Source organism: Atta colombica, unplaced genomic scaffold, assembly GCF_001594045.1.
Source record: "Atta colombica isolate Treedump-2 unplaced genomic scaffold, Acol1.0 scaffold126, whole genome shotgun sequence".
NCBI classification, from domain to species: domain Eukaryota; kingdom Metazoa; phylum Arthropoda; class Insecta; order Hymenoptera; family Formicidae; genus Atta; species Atta colombica.
In genome coordinates this window covers 5,004,120-5,019,943 of record NW_017259213.1, presented here as the reverse complement: position 1 = coordinate 5,019,943, position 15,824 = coordinate 5,004,120, and the positions used below count along the sequence as shown (strand labels likewise).

The window sequence follows — 15,824 nt, the reverse complement described above, 5'->3', positions numbered from 1 at the left end:
TATATATATATATATATATAACTTGAACAAAAATTCATTTAGCTTAACTTAATAAAATTTTATTTAAAGATTCCAATTTTGTTACAACAAATTTTACAAATTGTCCAATTTAATCGTTTAAATTAGTAAGTTTTTATTATATTAAATGTTTATTAAATATTACCTGTCGACGTCGACAACTGCAGAACACACGTCTAGTAGCATTGGATTTTTCACGGAATTGCAGATGATCCAAGCTCGCTCCTGAACGTCATGTGGACACACATGTACATCGCATTCCGTGTTTTCCATCGCCCAGCTATCCCCAAACTGAACTGTACTTCTCGCTTGTGTACCTTCAGGTGTCTGGCGATCATTCGTGATATCACCGTCGAAGTATCCGCATAAGCCGTCCACGCGACCTACTAGTTTAGCGGTGACGCCGATCTTCACATTGGTGCTCGAGTCCCAGATCACCCAGAAACCATAGCGATGCGAGACAAAGATGATCTTGTCGCCTGTGCGTGAAAGCTTAAAACCGGGTAATCGATTTCCAAGTCGCGTTATCTGCTCGGCTGTGAAAGTATACTCGTCAATGTCTGCGTATAAATCTGGATAAAGCACGATTGTGCGTTCATTCAGCATCACCGCCAAAACCCGTGTGCAGGACCGCTGTCCACGCGAGTCGATGCACTGCTTCTCCAACGTGATATACCATTCGTTACCATACATGTCTCGGGCTAAAATATGATTACAGATATCGTACTTGTATTCCATGTTATCGAACGTGTTGAATGTTCGACCTGTAACGTTGCAAATTACCTCCTGTGGTGGCAATGGTCGGCAAGCGTATTTGGGACATTTGCGTATCTTGTACATGCTCATCTTCTCATACACTACTTCGTACTGCGGTGGACAAAACACCTCTGGACACTTGTCAGGCTTTTCCTCATTAGGATAGACAGGAGGTTTAGTGGGCACACAAATAAACTCAGGGCATTGAATGTTTTCTATTGCTAATTGATCCTTCATTGGATGATCATGAATCGGATGACGATATGGATGCTTTTTGTACGTCTTCGTTTTTGTAAAACTTTTGTGATCTTTGGATTTTACATTCGTCTTAACATTATGATGTGGTTTATCGTGTAGCCGAGATGTCTGCTTGAAAACTACTCTGTAACCGGGTGGACAAATCGGTTTCTCGCATGGCAATGGAGGGGGACTGATAGTTGTGACTTCTTGTTTGATTGTTGTCGAAAATTCGATCATGATAGGTGTCGTAGAAATGATTTTTGCACAATCTATCTCATCATCCGGACAATCCTGAACACCGTTGCACCATGCAGTCTCATTTACACACACGTCGCTCGTGGGACAGTGCCTGGTACCTGCTGGGCAAGGTTTGCAGAGACAGGCGCATAATTCACCGACAACAGATCGCAGGCCCGGTTCCAAGCAAGGCTCGCACTTCTTCGGCAAGCAAGCGGCTGTTCCGCTGAAGGAGCACACGCACTGCTGGCAATCGTCCGTCTCGTACATGCTACCTACCTGTAATAAACATCTATTATTATAACTGCTGCATCCTATCTTTAGGAAGTTTTAAGACTTTAATAAGCGCATTATTGTTACTACTATTATTATTACCGCATAAGGTACATGTCCAACCACGCAAGGACATTCTCGCTTTGGTACGCACGACTCCCCATCCCACCAGTGAGGATCCTCGCATTTGCAACCTTCGTCGTTCGACGTTTCATCAATTCCGTCGCACACGTTGCATTCTTGATTAAATGTCATTGATTTGGTTGTTGATGTTGTTGATGATATAGGATACATTAGATAACAGCCTAGGATTTCGACTTTTAACGCAATATGATCGTGCCACTTGATGGGTTGTATCTTTAAAAACTTTGCGTGTAATGGTCTCTCGAAGAAATTCGTTCGCTGGTTTTCCGCGTCAAAATTGCCGAGAAACACCTTCTCATCGCCATTCTCATCGATGACTGGATTCCAATAACGTCCGTCGTTGCTATAAAATATTTTGTAAGCAGTCGTCCAAGCGCCGTCGCCGCCTTTGGTTATGATTCCAGTCAGATTTCGAGCTTCTAGGAAGTTGAACTGAACGTATTGATGAGGATTGTCCAAAGCGGCACGCCACGCACTTTCCGTGGACAACCGAAGATATTGAATCAGCTGCGGCGAGCTTGAGACTGAAATTTGTTGTATGGTCATCAACCCGTTATCCAATCCCATTGAATCCTCACACACCGGTATCATGATTTTTTCGGAAGTTGTTGTTTTCGTTGTCATTGACATTACGTGATCTTGACAACCCAGCACTTCCATCTTAATTCCAATTCCATTGTGCCATGTCAGAGGATTGATACGAATGATCTTCGCTTCAATTGGTTGATAGAATATTTGCTTCACAGACTGGATTTTATCAATGGGTCCTCTGAACACGCGTGGCTGTTTCTCATGATCGAGTACATATGAGAAGGTTTGGCCGTCTTCCGAAAAGAGTACCTTATAACTAGTTACGAATTTATCTTCAGAAATGCCTCCTTGCAGAATCACTCCGTAAATTGGTTCAGGTTTATTAAACTCGATATTAACCCATTGATTCGTGTTCAGCATCTCAGGTTCCCAAAATTTCTTGGGTAGCAACATTGTTCCTTCTGTATACACTAACAAATCCTCGGATCGTAAAACAGAATGCCTATTGCCGCTAGAACGGACGATCACTTCTTCCCGTAGATTTTGTATTAGCGGTACGTAATTGGCATCGCTGCATTCTCCAAACGGAGTGACCGTGCTATATAGAAGGATTGTTTGCTCACTGACGGATGACCCGATGACTGGTAATGTTTCCCAAGTACTTCTCAAGGTCGTACTGAGCGATAGTTGTGCGGTTGTTTCCGGTCCTCTGCCAGTTCCTGTCACTTCATGACCCGAGATATTATAGCATAAAGTTGTATCGCAGGTGTAATAATTATTGATACATTGGCAGGTCTCGCAGTCAGATTCTTTTTTTATGGCACCGGGCGCAACCGAACCTCCATCATGGGATTTACAAGAACAGTGATTCGCCTCCACGCAGGTGATACCGTCTCTCCAAAACTTGTGCGAAGGACATGTTGGTCGGTCGATCGAGACGCATCCAGAAACGCAATCAATACCTTCGTTGCAAAGACCCTGTGTCATTAGAATGTGATGATAGTACTGACACGCCCTAGCGCACTGGATTGCGCATTCACTCCACGTCTCGTCTTCTTTGCACACCTTCATAGTTGATACTATCTTTTCCACTGTGGTTGACAGTGTATTATTGTAATGACTGATACTATTGCTGCTCCATTCGGTTCTGCCACTGGCTTGCGTAGTTCCTCTGGACTCAACCGAACATTCTGGTCGCGTGCGTAGAATTTCTGTTCCCCAATCACACACGTGAGTCTCCGAATTGTAAAGAGTACCGGGACTACACGATCTTTCTATCAATTCGTGTCCCATCAATGTAGGAACGCACTGATAATATAACTGACAATTCGTCGGATGTGGCGAATTGGGATGCGCGACGTCACATTTTTCCCCGATCCCCGTACTAATCTCCGTTGTTGTCTTTTCGACACCGTGTGTAGTTAGTTCAGAGCAACGGCACAATACGCTAATTTCGAAATCCACGCAAGGAAGATTCGGGTGCGATTGGCAATACAAACCACGCTCCAAACTGCACTCCACGTCCAGACCAGTCTCCTTTGGACTTAAATGTTCTTTAACAGATCTGCATTTTATGTCAACTATGTGCTCCCTGTTGCAAACTGCAAGTTCATTTGCATTAGCAAGATCCATGGACTTGGGCAAGGGCTCCACATCTAAGAACTTCTTCTCTTTAACCGTTGAATCTTTGTTGATCCACGTGGTCCAGCCATCTATACATTTCTGAGGCTCCGCCAAGGGTACAGCAGTAGTACCAGCGGTAGTCATGCTGGTGCAGGCTTCTCCTTTGCAGATCACCTTGCCACGACTGCAAAAGCAACTGTGGCAGTCGTCGCCACTGACTCTGTCACCCTCATAATATGTCATCCCATCAAGCTCGATACAGAAAGGTTTTGGACATGTCGATTTGAGTATACATTCCGTATAACTGGCGTTTCGATACACTTGGCCTTCGGGACAAGACTGAAACTGGCAGCCTTCCACGCATGTATCCTCCGCACATAGATGCGAGCCATCTCTCACGATCATAGAATTATCGCACGTTTCACGCGGACAAGTCGAAACACAAGGTGAATATGTGCTACATTTTTCGTCGCACTGCAACGGGCAGAGTTCTTGCGTTCGCCATTTTACCGGGACACCTCGTACATTGCATTCGTGCGCGTATGCCGCCAACGCCGTGCACAGGCACTCACAATCGCCGCCGGCATCGCAGCTACATGTGTCGAAAATGCAGTTGCGCAGATATGGCTCGACCTCCACTTCTGAATGACATGGTGAGAACAATGGTGACTTCAGCACGTTGCACTGTCGTAGTGACCATAGCTTACGTTCAGGATGTTGTTCGCAAACATTCTGCACATCTTTCGGTTCAGGACAGAATGTATCTTTTTTCCACGAGTCTCCAAACAGATTGACGGAAGCCTCAGATATCCCTCCAGATGGTGTCTTAAAATCGTCCTCGGCATTATTGTTGTAATCGCCACATAGACCCATCGTGCGACCCTTCCATTCCGGATTTAATCTTACGTAAACTCTGGTACCTAATCAAGAATAATCAATAATTCTTTTCAAGAATTCAACTAAAATATATTTGAATAATCTGTACATAATTCTTACCTTTATCCCATTGCAACACCAATCCTAAATCTGGCACATCAACAAATACGAAAAGTTCAACGGATCTTATCGATAATCTCTTAAAAGGTCCCTTAGGTAACTCCTTTCCTTTTGTCAAAATTAACTCTTCCTGTTGTTCACCACTGCCAATCGTAAGCTTGATCGATTTCGAGCATGCAACTCCATTTGTACCACAGGGTACGTTTTGAATCGAAATATCAAAACAATCTTCTTTATTCAAAGTACTCTTCACCAAGACGTAGTCGCATACACCTTGGAAATCATATGTTTTACCATCAAATGTTTTATAATGAGAATCACCCCATACAGAACAGACTCCTACAAGAAAATTAGCAATATTTCAGCGTAATAATATGAAGTAATAAAAATATAATAAATCAAATTCTTTTTGAGATATTTGCCAACAAAAATCACAAAAGAAATACATACAAAGAAATAATAAAAATAGTTAATAGCAAATTAATAAAGAAGAAAAAAATCACCTGCGCAAATTCTGTCCGTGCATTTCCATTTGGTGCCTTCGCACGTGCAAGTATTACACTCAGCTTGTATAACTGAGCCTTGTTTGTAACTCTTTCCGCCGTGATGACAGGGACAATCCTCTTCTTTGATGCAGGCACCATTTGGTATATCTAAAACATATCCGGATTTGCAGATACAACCAGATGTGCACACTGACGGTGTCTGTTCGCTCTGTATGTGCATGTTGCTGCAAGTTCTCTGCTCTACCGGCTCGCAATCTGTCACCTCCAGATGTTTGCTAGCCTGGCAAACGGAGAGTAATTCTGTGACCGGTGGATACTCCCGAATTTCATCTGGCGTTGCTAACCGGCACTCCCATATACCGCCTGTAGAATCAGCGAAAAATATAATTTTGGATTACGAAACATTATCAAGAGCAGAGTAGCGCTTTAAGTGCCGACCTATGCAAGAGCAAAGCTCTTGACCCTTGTTGCCTGGACGGACTTCTCGATGATTAGGCTTGTATTCGCGACCTGCATGCACGCAGGGACACTGAGCGATTGGGACGCACTCGCCATTCACGTCTAATGTTTGGTCTTCTGGACAGTTGCAACCTTCCACACATTCCTGCTTACAATCCCGATAAAAGGAAATGTCTGTGCACGATCTGCATCAATTTATTGAAGGTAATACAAAAATCTCGACAAATAAATGCAGTGAATGCATTATAGTGCTACCTTGTGCAACTATTTCCACAGATTTGATAAGTCTGTCCGCTGCTGCAATGAATTTTACACTCGTCAATTTCGGTGCGCCACGAAAGCTTCGTGCCTAGAGCCGCGCAATCTTTTGCATACGCTGCTAACATAGGGCAGAGACACGATTTTATATCAGCATCGCACGCGCACATATCGTACATACAGTCTCGGTAAAATTCCGTCGGATCGACATGCCAATGGCAATCTAAAATAACAGGAAAATAATGAGATTATTTAAAACTCTTTAGATATTATAAAAATGTTATAAGTACCTGAGAAAATATCACTATGTATTTTGGAGCAATGTTTTTCCGCAGTCGCTCGCCTTTCAGGATTTAACTCGCAGGGATGTTTTGGTTCATTCTCAGGCTCATCAATGCAATATTCATTTGTCTTCCATTTATTGGCAAAAGCGATCGCCGCGGGTTCAATATCACCGTCAGGAGTTATAAAATCATCCTTTTGATTTTCGCTAAACGTTCCGCAAAGTCCTTTCGTTTGACCTGAATAATCACGGTTCAATCAGAAGATTATTCTTTGAAGATATGATAATCAGAAGAATTAGAAAATAAGAAAGCACGCATAAAGTCAATTTTGATAATCAAAAGTATATTTAATAAAATATTTAATAACATCCCTTTTGATGAAAAATGCAGACTAAATTAGTTTGCTCGTGCTCAAATAGAGTAGATAGTTTAGATAAAATAGATTCATTAATATCGCCACCCATTAATACTGAAAAACGATTAGACTTTGAAGATTCTGACAGTAACGACGATTTAAACAAATTAGAAATCAAAATAAAAACAGGAAAACGAAATAATTCTAAATCATCAATTCAGAATACTTTATATTATTGTGCATCTATTTAATGACATAGCACCTTCAGTATCTATTAAAGAATTATCATCAGATTATAATAAGATTGTATCATCTAGAAAAACAAATCGAATCAACATAACAAATCGAATTCAACATAAGGACACACCAAACAGGAAAAGTGTAGATACTTCGTTTTCATCATCAGCTAACAAATATGACAAAATGGCTACTACTACTGAAACAATTTCAAAAGACATGGAAGATCTATATTTAGAAAAGTACTTAGAAAAAATATAACTTACTATCTTACTAATTGCTTTTAAATACTTTCAGACATTCTTTCCACGTATGAAAGTACTTAAAAGCAATAGAACTACTAAAGTAGTAAGCTATGTTTTTTCTTCTTCCTCTTAGTTAGACTTCTAAGCCTATATTACATCTCTCTCATATGCTTGTGTTGCGCACGCTGATTATTCAATTACCATAAGCATACGGGACTTAACAGTTTTAATGTTGATTCCAAACAGATTTTTTTGAGAGATGTTTCTGTGGGCAAAATACTCTCGGAGATTGCCGACTTTTTTCGAGAGAAGACACGAGCATAAATATTTTGGTTCCTACTGAATCGAACCCGGGACCTCTGGCATGATATATCAGTGCGCTGTCTCCTATGCCACGCTCGCGTTCTTCTTCTTATTATAATAATAAAAGTAAAACCAAAAAGTTTACCGTAAAATTCAGCAGGAGCGTTAATGTAAACACGTGATACACCATCCCACCACACTTCCAAAGCATTTGGCAGATGAATCACCATGAATATGCTGCTCGCAATTCGTACTCGGGCACCATCAAAAAGCGTTGGAAACTTCGTTATCTCATCAGCATTTATCGTAATCTGACGATTCTGCTTTAATTTTATAGAGGTATTCTTGAAAGTAATTGTAACAGCCTTGACGCACGATGGGGAGCCTGCAGAAGCAAATCCCATACTCTAAAATAAATAATAATTAATTAGGAAAGATTAAGTGGGAAAATATATGTAGTAATATATTAGGTGTGGGAAAAAATTCGTGGCGTTTTTCCCGTTATATCTAACGGGAAAAACGCCACGAACTTTTTCCCATACCTAATTAATATAATTAATATCATTAATAAGAGCATAATACAATATAAAATATTAAATTTCCTCAGGGATTTCTCTGACCTGAGATATCGCTCCGGAACACTGAACATTTTCACTTTCGATCGTGTAATTTTCTCCTTTCATTAAGTAGTATTTACACTTTCCCATAAAATCATAGTGTTTACCATCAAACGTGGTATAATGCGGGTCGCCCAAGACGGCGCATCTAGCACCACATCGTATTTGCGTGCACACCCACTTACCGGAAGTGCACGTGCAAGTGTTGCAGCCCTTTGGCACGCTTGTGCCTGGCTGGAATAATTTGCCCCTCAACCTGCACGGGCACTCCTCCGGAGCGACACATTTCCCTTGGTTCTCCAAGGTACCTGCCGGACAGAAACAGCCCTCCTCGCACTCAGAACTCTCGCTTGCTTCGATACTGGAAGAACAAGACGCTTCTACCTTTGGACCACATGACATATACACTCGTCCACCGTCGCAGTTAATCGCTACAATAATTTATTTAAAATAATTTATATAAATAATTTATTTAAAAAATTAAGTAAGACAATTATCTATAAATATATGTTTTATATGAGTAAATAGGTTTATAAATATATTTACAAAATATTTCAAAATAGGTTTATAAATATATCTTTTTATTAACTCACGACAAGTATCATCGTTTCTCCACGCTGTTGATTGCGCAATTCCTTTGTGAGCACACTGACGGATATAAACGTCCATCGTGTTGCAAGCGCATTTTCTTCTATCTTCGTGTTTGCATGCGCAATAATCCCACAAACATGCATCGGTCAGTTCAGGAAGATTAATCGTGTCAGCGCAAACTTTAAATTTATTGTTGGAGAGCAACTGAACGCAGAACTGAAGCGCATCATGGACAAACTCGTCTTTCGATTCACACGCGTGTTGAATACTTGGATAATCATCACATGTTTCTACAAAATGAAATACATCATGATAGATATTTTATGTAAAATTATAGTTCAGCAATTATAAAATACGAGTTGAAAATATAATTGTGTTACCTTCGAAACTTCCGAGGCGCCAAGAACTTGCCAACGCCGATATAGTTTGAGCGTAACTTCCACTCTTCATTAAGAATTCATCGTTCGGATCATCGTTCATAGTACCGCATAGACCAGCCGTTTTGTTCCACATACTCTCAGAAGCTTCAATCTGCAATAGCAAGGCGCCGTCCCACTTCAGCTTTACGCCCAGCGAGTCGAGAGAGACAAGGATGAAATGTGCGGACTTGTCCACACGCAATCCAGGCAAGTATATCGGTATCGGCAACGATCGTTTGTTGTTGGAAAATATCGGCACACCTGTGTCGTCGCTGGTGAGTACGTACTTCTTGTCGTGCACGAATAATTTCACGATCTTAGAGCAATGATCCGATCCGGTTCTGCAGCCCGGATCATTCGATGCTACGATTGTACAAACGCCGTCTTGAGTATCCCGAAGAAGCGTGTGCGAGCAGTCGCTGTCAAAGCTGTAGATTCTGTCATCGAAGGTTTTGTAATGCGCGCCTCCCCAGGTGAAACATGTTTTTGGTTTCGGTCGATTTATTTCAAAGACCGTTATGCGATCATCATTAAATCGAATCTGTAATGTTTCATGCAGTATAAATTAATCATATCATTTTTTCACTTTGTTTGTATGTTTAATAAACATAGACTCTTTTCACAGTTATCATTTTAATGTTTATTACCACAAATATAAGTGACTTGGGACAGCAGGTACTTTTGTTATATTCAATCATAGACTCCATACATGAGTCGCTAAAAACAATTTAAAATTTAAACTTTCTTTAAAGATAAATCTTCTTTAAAGATAAATACCACGATTAAATTTAACAAATACATTCTGTCCCAAGTTACTTACACTATCCCAAGTCACCTATATTTGCGGTACGATTTTTTTATATTAAATCATGTTTTCGTAAATGGAATGTATTATTTACTGGATGTGAAGACGCATTGCTGTCATAAACCCTGTACTTTTCATAAATCTCTTCAGAGTGTTTCGTTTTAGTGTTAACATTTTCCATCGACCAGGAGTGATTCGATTCCCGTACGTAAGTGTTGTGGAATGTGCCATGTGAGATGATCTTGATGTTATTGTCAACCTTGCATTGTGGTACAGGCTGCGGTTCGAAGATTCCTTTATCATAAGTGCAAATGTAAACCGAAGAAGCCGGAAACTCAAATTGTATTCCTGATGGGCAGTACAGCGTACAAGAATATGTATCGCCAGAATCTCTGCAGTGATATCCACCATTGAAATGTAGTTTCTCGGCATCACAAACATCGGCAGCTGCCATCCATATATATTGATTAGATACATAATTTGCAAAAAAATAAATTATAAACATATGATACGGAGAGAGAAAAAGATTTATTTAATAAAATTTATTTCCAAGTATCCATATATCTTCTATATATAGATAGATATATATAGATAAAATAGAACTATAAATAAAGATATCTCATCATTTACAGTATTGACACTGAGGTCCTCGATAATCCTGTGGACATTGGCATACATTCATCGGCAGACAATTGCCACCGTTTTGACAAGGTGGATCACACACAGCTGTAGAGACATAATCATGTTAATACTGTGCGTATTTAATTTATATAATGTACAGAGATTTAATGATCATGCAGACATACGTTCGCAATCCGGAATTGAGATCCAATCGCTTCTAGTTGGCATCCAACTCCCGTTCTTACAGATTAGATTAGCGACGGATGAACCATCGGGAAAAGTAAAACGTTCCATACAAGATATAGTGCATGTTCTTAAAGAATTTTAAAAAATTGAAAATTTTTTCTCGTAAAACTTGTAAAAATATAATCTACAAATGTTATACTCACTTCGCATTACATCTTTTATAAGAATTGAGAACAGGTGGAGAATAATTTAGACACGGTCTATCTTCGAATTGGCACTGCGGACCAGTAAAGTGTTTGGGACAGTCGCAATGATGAGGCGCAACGCATATTCCATTATTTTGACATTCCGGCATGCAGATAGCTATGAAAGATATGTAATTTAAATCGCATCGAAGATCTTATCGTCTCTTGATCTTTTTTATCGAGTAGAAATTGAATTTAGATTCACTTTTTCTACGTACGTTCACAATGTGGTACAGAGTTCCACTCGGTTCCTCTAACGCGCCATTCTTTATCGACGCAGGTAATCGTTAGTTGAAACGCGCCGTTCGGAAATTTATAGTCAGGTGCACAACTTGCAGTACAACCACTATTCACAAAGAATTATTACATCTAGCATATTTGTTTAGCATTTTATTATAGCGCATTTCCGTTTATAAAATTAAATACCTTATAATTTTACTAATATACAGATTTTAATTGCAAATTAAATATTTAATACCGCAGAAATATGTAAATTAACTTATCAATTTAGACGTACATTATGATATTAATAATATCATAATATTGATATTAATATTATATACATAATGTTGATATTGATATCTTTATTTGAATTTTTCTTCTAAATACCTGTCCAGAGAACATTTTATTTTGCCGTTCACAGGCGCGCTCGGTCTACGGGTACAACCCCCTGCAAATACGCGTCTTCCTCCTTTGCTTTTAACATTATAGGAACCTCCGATCGCTAAATCTGGCGCATCTTTTAACATATCTTCCTCCCTAATATATATGAGAAAAATTTATAAACAAAAATAGGATTTTTTAATAATTTGCATAATTTATTCTTTAAGGAAAATAAAATGCAGTTATTTTAGTAATATTATAAAGAAAAATTTTAGTTTCTATAATAGAAATATATATATAATGTACTAACTCATTTACTTCTTGCGCGTTCATTTCCTCTGAATATCCATTTCCTTGTTTTATATTGTTTGCAACAATAATCAGCACGAATAAATGTCTAAGTATCCGCAACGGCACCATGGTACCTGCACGATGTAACTTTGTGCCAGAAAAAATTTTACATTTGTATCTTGGACAAAACGCGTGACACTAAGTAACACTTGTAAAATGCGCAAATTAGAGTATAGCCCTTTTATATATCTACTTCTAGAAGGAAACGGATAAGTGATAAGCTCAAATTATATTTGATAAACGAGAGATGAAAAATATGGGTCAGTCGGTCGCGAATCAGACGAAATATTTATATGTAAAAATAATCACGTATCATGTCCATAATGGATGTACAATACAAAGAAACGCGTATTATAAAAAATATAAAACAAATATATTTATACAAATTTTAATTATCTTCAAAATTTCTTTCTTCCATAGATGTTTTCTTTAGCTCTTCAAATCTACGTGTTGTATGTAAATTTAAGGCTATATTCAAAATAGCAATAAATATAACATGAATTAAAGTTAAAAGAAAATACATATTTATTTTCAAATAATATATCGTAATTATATCAATTATTTTATATCAATTATTAATCATTTAAGAGTTGCGATAGGCAACTCTGAGAAAATGTTTTAGAAATGATTAACTTATCGCTTTCGTTTTAAACGTTAATGAGCTTCTAATTAGCTCGATAAAACGTACTGAGCATAACAAGGAAATAGTTTTATCAACCATTTCCGATTAATAAATTACCCAGAACATAAGCCAATTAATTGTATATTACAGTGGACAATGTTAATTGCACTTTCAGCTTGACTTTTTTATTGACATTCTTTTTTTTTGCTCGCGTAGTAAATTGAAAATGGAGAATATCAATGTTATTTTTATTAACGTGCTTATTTGCTACAGTTATATCATTTTAATCATGTAATCATATATACAAACAGGGAATATCACAAATATTCATACTCTTTTGAACTTTTGTGTACACATTTTTTTGATAACTATCATACAAACTAGCATTCTAATAAATAACTCATTCAGTTTTTTCTACTGTTGACATTTTTAGTCCTACAATTGTGCGCTGATAAATTTTCCTCTTTGTAATTCATTAGCAAACAATTTAGCGGGACTGGTGTCCGATAATTTTGAGCAATTTTTAACTGCCCTGGTTCAGAATATCTCGAATGCCATATTTCGAAATAAGCATCGCTGGATATATCACTTAAATGCGTGATGTTAAATTCTTCTTGCAGTGCAACTTTCCAAACCTGAAATATAAACTATGATATAAAATTACAATTATTATCATGACGTTCTTTATTGCGTAATAAAAGAGATTTAAATTTATTTATATTATATGGTTATATTATAACGCATTAACATCCAACAAAAATTTCTTTAAAAAAATTTTTAAGAAATAACTTGATAAACAACGTTAATTGTATTAAAACTCACATCTTCTTCACGTACTCGAACTTCAGCAGAAACATTACCAAATCGGCTTTCACTGTTTAATACATGCAATTGATACAACAAATAATTTAGCATGTGCATTTTATTGGATTCATTAACGCTGAAAGTTACGGATATCGGCGAGCAGCATTCTCCTTTTATCGGATATACAGCACGTGTAAAATAACTGTCTGGTTTCGCAACACCCCATAAAAGATGTTGTAAAGAATAACCATGGAAAGTACCTCTTAAGTACTGATCTCTGGTATCAGACGGATGTATGCCTAAGGATGACAGATGCTTTCCTATAAAAAGATAAAAAATCAATATCATATCAAATATAAATAATCAATCAAAACTTATCATATAATAAATTTTGATGTTATATGACATCATGTTGTTTACCAAGATAATAATCTTCTTTCTTCCAATACTTTCCTCCCTTAATACATTTGTCCGTACTATTGAACATTTGTACTACTTTATTCAATGCTCCTCTGCTAAGAACATATCCAGATTGAGCAACATTATAAGCCTGACCCCACAGAATCACTGAATGACCCAAATAATAGTCGTTTGTGTAATTCAGAGAAGCAACCATATAGCGCAAATTTTCTGGTATAATTATAGTATTGTCTTTCACAAATATAATCCACTGTAGTTTATCTACTTGATGGTTCCAAATATAATTCATAGCTTCGCACAACAGTTGCCAAGAAGACACAATTTTTATATTTACATCAATAATAGGCAATTCCGCATTTTTCAAGCGATGTCCAAAGAAATATACATTATTGCAGCGTTTGCCCCAAGTAGCCTTGATTGATTTTCCAAGCTTGAGCGTTTCCACAAAAATCACACATGTAATAGATACTTGTTTTTTTAACCAGTTCCATTCTGTAAGTTTTTTTCTTTTATCATCTCTTTTTTGTCGACCATACAAGTACTCATCCAAATCAATTTGATATAATTTCAACTTTTGTGTTGCTAACCAAGTATAATATGTAATACTGTTAACATCTGTTGTCTCATTCATCTCTTTCCAAAACTGCAAAATAATTTCTTCGTGACGAAGTTTTTTATTCAGGTAGTATTCAGGTTGCCACAATGATAGATCTTGATTAACAATAGAATCAATCACAAATATATTTCTTAATGAAACAAATAATAACGGAAGAATAAAGCCAATCCCGAAACCAATCAGAAATATCGATTTCTGTTTTAAAAATCGTAAACGCATTTTGTGTTATCACAATGAAAAAATGATAAAATCGTCCAGTTCTATCGAAATTAATGGTAGATAACATGAAGAATCTATACTATACTCATGCCTTCAGTCATTATGTTTGACCTTCATTGCACTCACTTATCTCATTAAGATATTGCACGTATCTTTTATAGACATTGTATGTATCATTTTAAATTTCTTTGAGTCTTATTTTTTCTCCATATCGTTTGTAAAGTTTGTTAACTTATTCCGACAAGACTGCAAGCATACAACATAATTAATTTACATATCAAATATCTAACTTAATGATTATTTCAATTATTACCAATATAATGAACATTACCTGTGCATGCAATTCATTCACATATTTATTATTCACATATTTATGTGTCGATAGTATAAGAGCAGAATGAAATCATTATAGAATCATCGATAATATTACATTATAGATTGATTCTATATGTCAAAGCAAGTTTATACTTAAAAACTCAGAGATAATTTTTTATATTTGCAATCGCGGTCAGTTTATATTTGATATTCAGTTATCTAAACAAGTAGGAAAAATATTAATAAGTAAAAATCGAGTGTGTAACATATGGCGACTTAGAAAAATAATATGACACATAGCCGTTGAATCAACAGGTGACATAAACAAGACATCTGTTGGCTTAACATCCTAACCTAAACTTAATACAACCTAACCTAATCTGATATAAATCAGCTGATGATCTGTGATTTCAAATTCACAAAATATAAGACAAATCCATGAATGAACTTTCATATAGAGAAGCAATTTTTTTTGTAATATATATAATAACAAAAATAATATATTGTAACAGTGGGAAAATTTATAAAAACATTTTTATAGATAGAACTCCACAAAATCTTGATTGCTCAATATATGATTGCTATACTTATGACATTTTCTAAATTATAAAGTTGCTAAATATATTCAACATTTCTCATTTATTGTTAACTCAGAAATAGACATAGAGCATTGTACACATACAAGTACATTGCATAATTCTACAAGAAATCACAATAAATGCTTTATTTCTAAATCTTTCCGCATATACTAGTAATTTAAGTACCAAGAGTAATATAAGTCTTTAATATGAAATATTTTAAAATTTTATTATAAATTGAATAAATTTGGTAAACTTTCGTCCTTTTTTATATGAAATAATTTAGGACAGTGCAAGTATATAACAGGAAATGTGTGTGTGTGTGTGTGTGTGTATATATATATATA

General features: G+C 36.8%; 3 protein-coding genes across 5 annotated transcripts in view; all 3 read right to left on the bottom strand.

The window, feature by feature from the left end:
- LOC108684080 (hemocytin) overlaps nt 1-12,044 on the bottom strand; it is a 17,607-nt gene extending 5,563 nt beyond the window's left edge. Inside the window, exons 1-18 of the mRNA XM_018188143.1 lie at nt 11,863-12,044; nt 11,559-11,708; nt 11,168-11,295; nt 10,908-11,067; nt 10,704-10,831; nt 10,528-10,623; nt 9,992-10,344; nt 9,054-9,633; nt 8,676-8,963; nt 8,086-8,513; nt 7,611-7,872; nt 6,332-6,562; nt 6,039-6,264; nt 5,763-5,968; nt 5,322-5,687; nt 4,819-5,157; nt 1,627-4,742; nt 164-1,530 (exon numbers count right to left, since the gene is read on the bottom strand). Coding sequence (XP_018043632.1) covers nt 164-1,530; nt 1,627-4,742; nt 4,819-5,157; nt 5,322-5,687; nt 5,763-5,968; nt 6,039-6,264; nt 6,332-6,562; nt 7,611-7,872; nt 8,086-8,513; nt 8,676-8,963; nt 9,054-9,633; nt 9,992-10,344; nt 10,528-10,623; nt 10,704-10,831; nt 10,908-11,067; nt 11,168-11,295; nt 11,559-11,708; nt 11,863-11,972 — 8,534 coding nt within the window. The 5' untranslated portion in view covers nt 11,973-12,044. The remainder of the gene's footprint in view (nt 1-163; nt 1,531-1,626; nt 4,743-4,818; nt 5,158-5,321; nt 5,688-5,762; nt 5,969-6,038; nt 6,265-6,331; nt 6,563-7,610; nt 7,873-8,085; nt 8,514-8,675; nt 8,964-9,053; nt 9,634-9,991; nt 10,345-10,527; nt 10,624-10,703; nt 10,832-10,907; nt 11,068-11,167; nt 11,296-11,558; nt 11,709-11,862) is intronic.
- Nucleotides 12,045-12,880: 836 nt separating this feature from the next.
- On the bottom strand, nt 12,881-15,044 carry LOC108695047 (glycoprotein-N-acetylgalactosamine 3-beta-galactosyltransferase 1-like). Of its 2 annotated transcripts, none has more exons than XM_018204780.1 (4): nt 14,916-15,044; nt 13,750-14,830; nt 13,348-13,649; nt 12,881-13,172 (listed from the first exon to the last, which is right to left on the bottom strand). In XM_018204780.1, exons 2-4 carry the CDS (start codon nt 14,582-14,584, stop codon nt 12,930-12,932), a joined length of 1,380 nt encoding a protein of 459 aa, XP_018060269.1. In that variant the 5' UTR covers nt 14,585-14,830; nt 14,916-15,044; the 3' UTR covers nt 12,881-12,929. The 2 variants fall into 2 exon arrangements, with proteins under 2 accessions (XP_018060269.1, XP_018060270.1); XM_018204781.1 differs by having other exon boundaries at nt 12,881-13,160.
- Nucleotides 15,045-15,087: 43 nt separating this feature from the next.
- The window catches only part of LOC108695048 (tumor protein p63-regulated gene 1-like protein), a 3,816-nt gene continuing 3,079 nt past the window's right edge, over nt 15,088-15,824 (bottom strand). For both annotated transcript variants that reach the window (XM_018204782.1, XM_018204783.1), the window contains one exon: nt 15,088-15,118. The gene's annotated coding sequence lies outside the window, so the exon portion shown is untranslated. The remainder of the gene's footprint in view (nt 15,119-15,824) is intronic.

Excerpts from the sequence above, each read along its gene's own strand:
- LOC108695047 (XM_018204780.1), bottom strand. The coding sequence starts at position 14,584 with ATGCGTTTACGATTTTTAAAACAGAAATCGATATTTCTGATTGGTTTC. Across the intron at positions 13,650-13,749 it reads GAAAGAAGATTATTATCTTG|GAAAGCATCTGTCATCCTTA; the intron begins GTAAACAACATG and ends ATCTTTTTATAG. Across the intron at positions 13,173-13,347 it reads TTCGAGTACGTGAAGAAGAT|TTTATATTTCAGGTTTGGAA; the intron begins GTGAGTTTTAAT and ends TTTATATCATAG.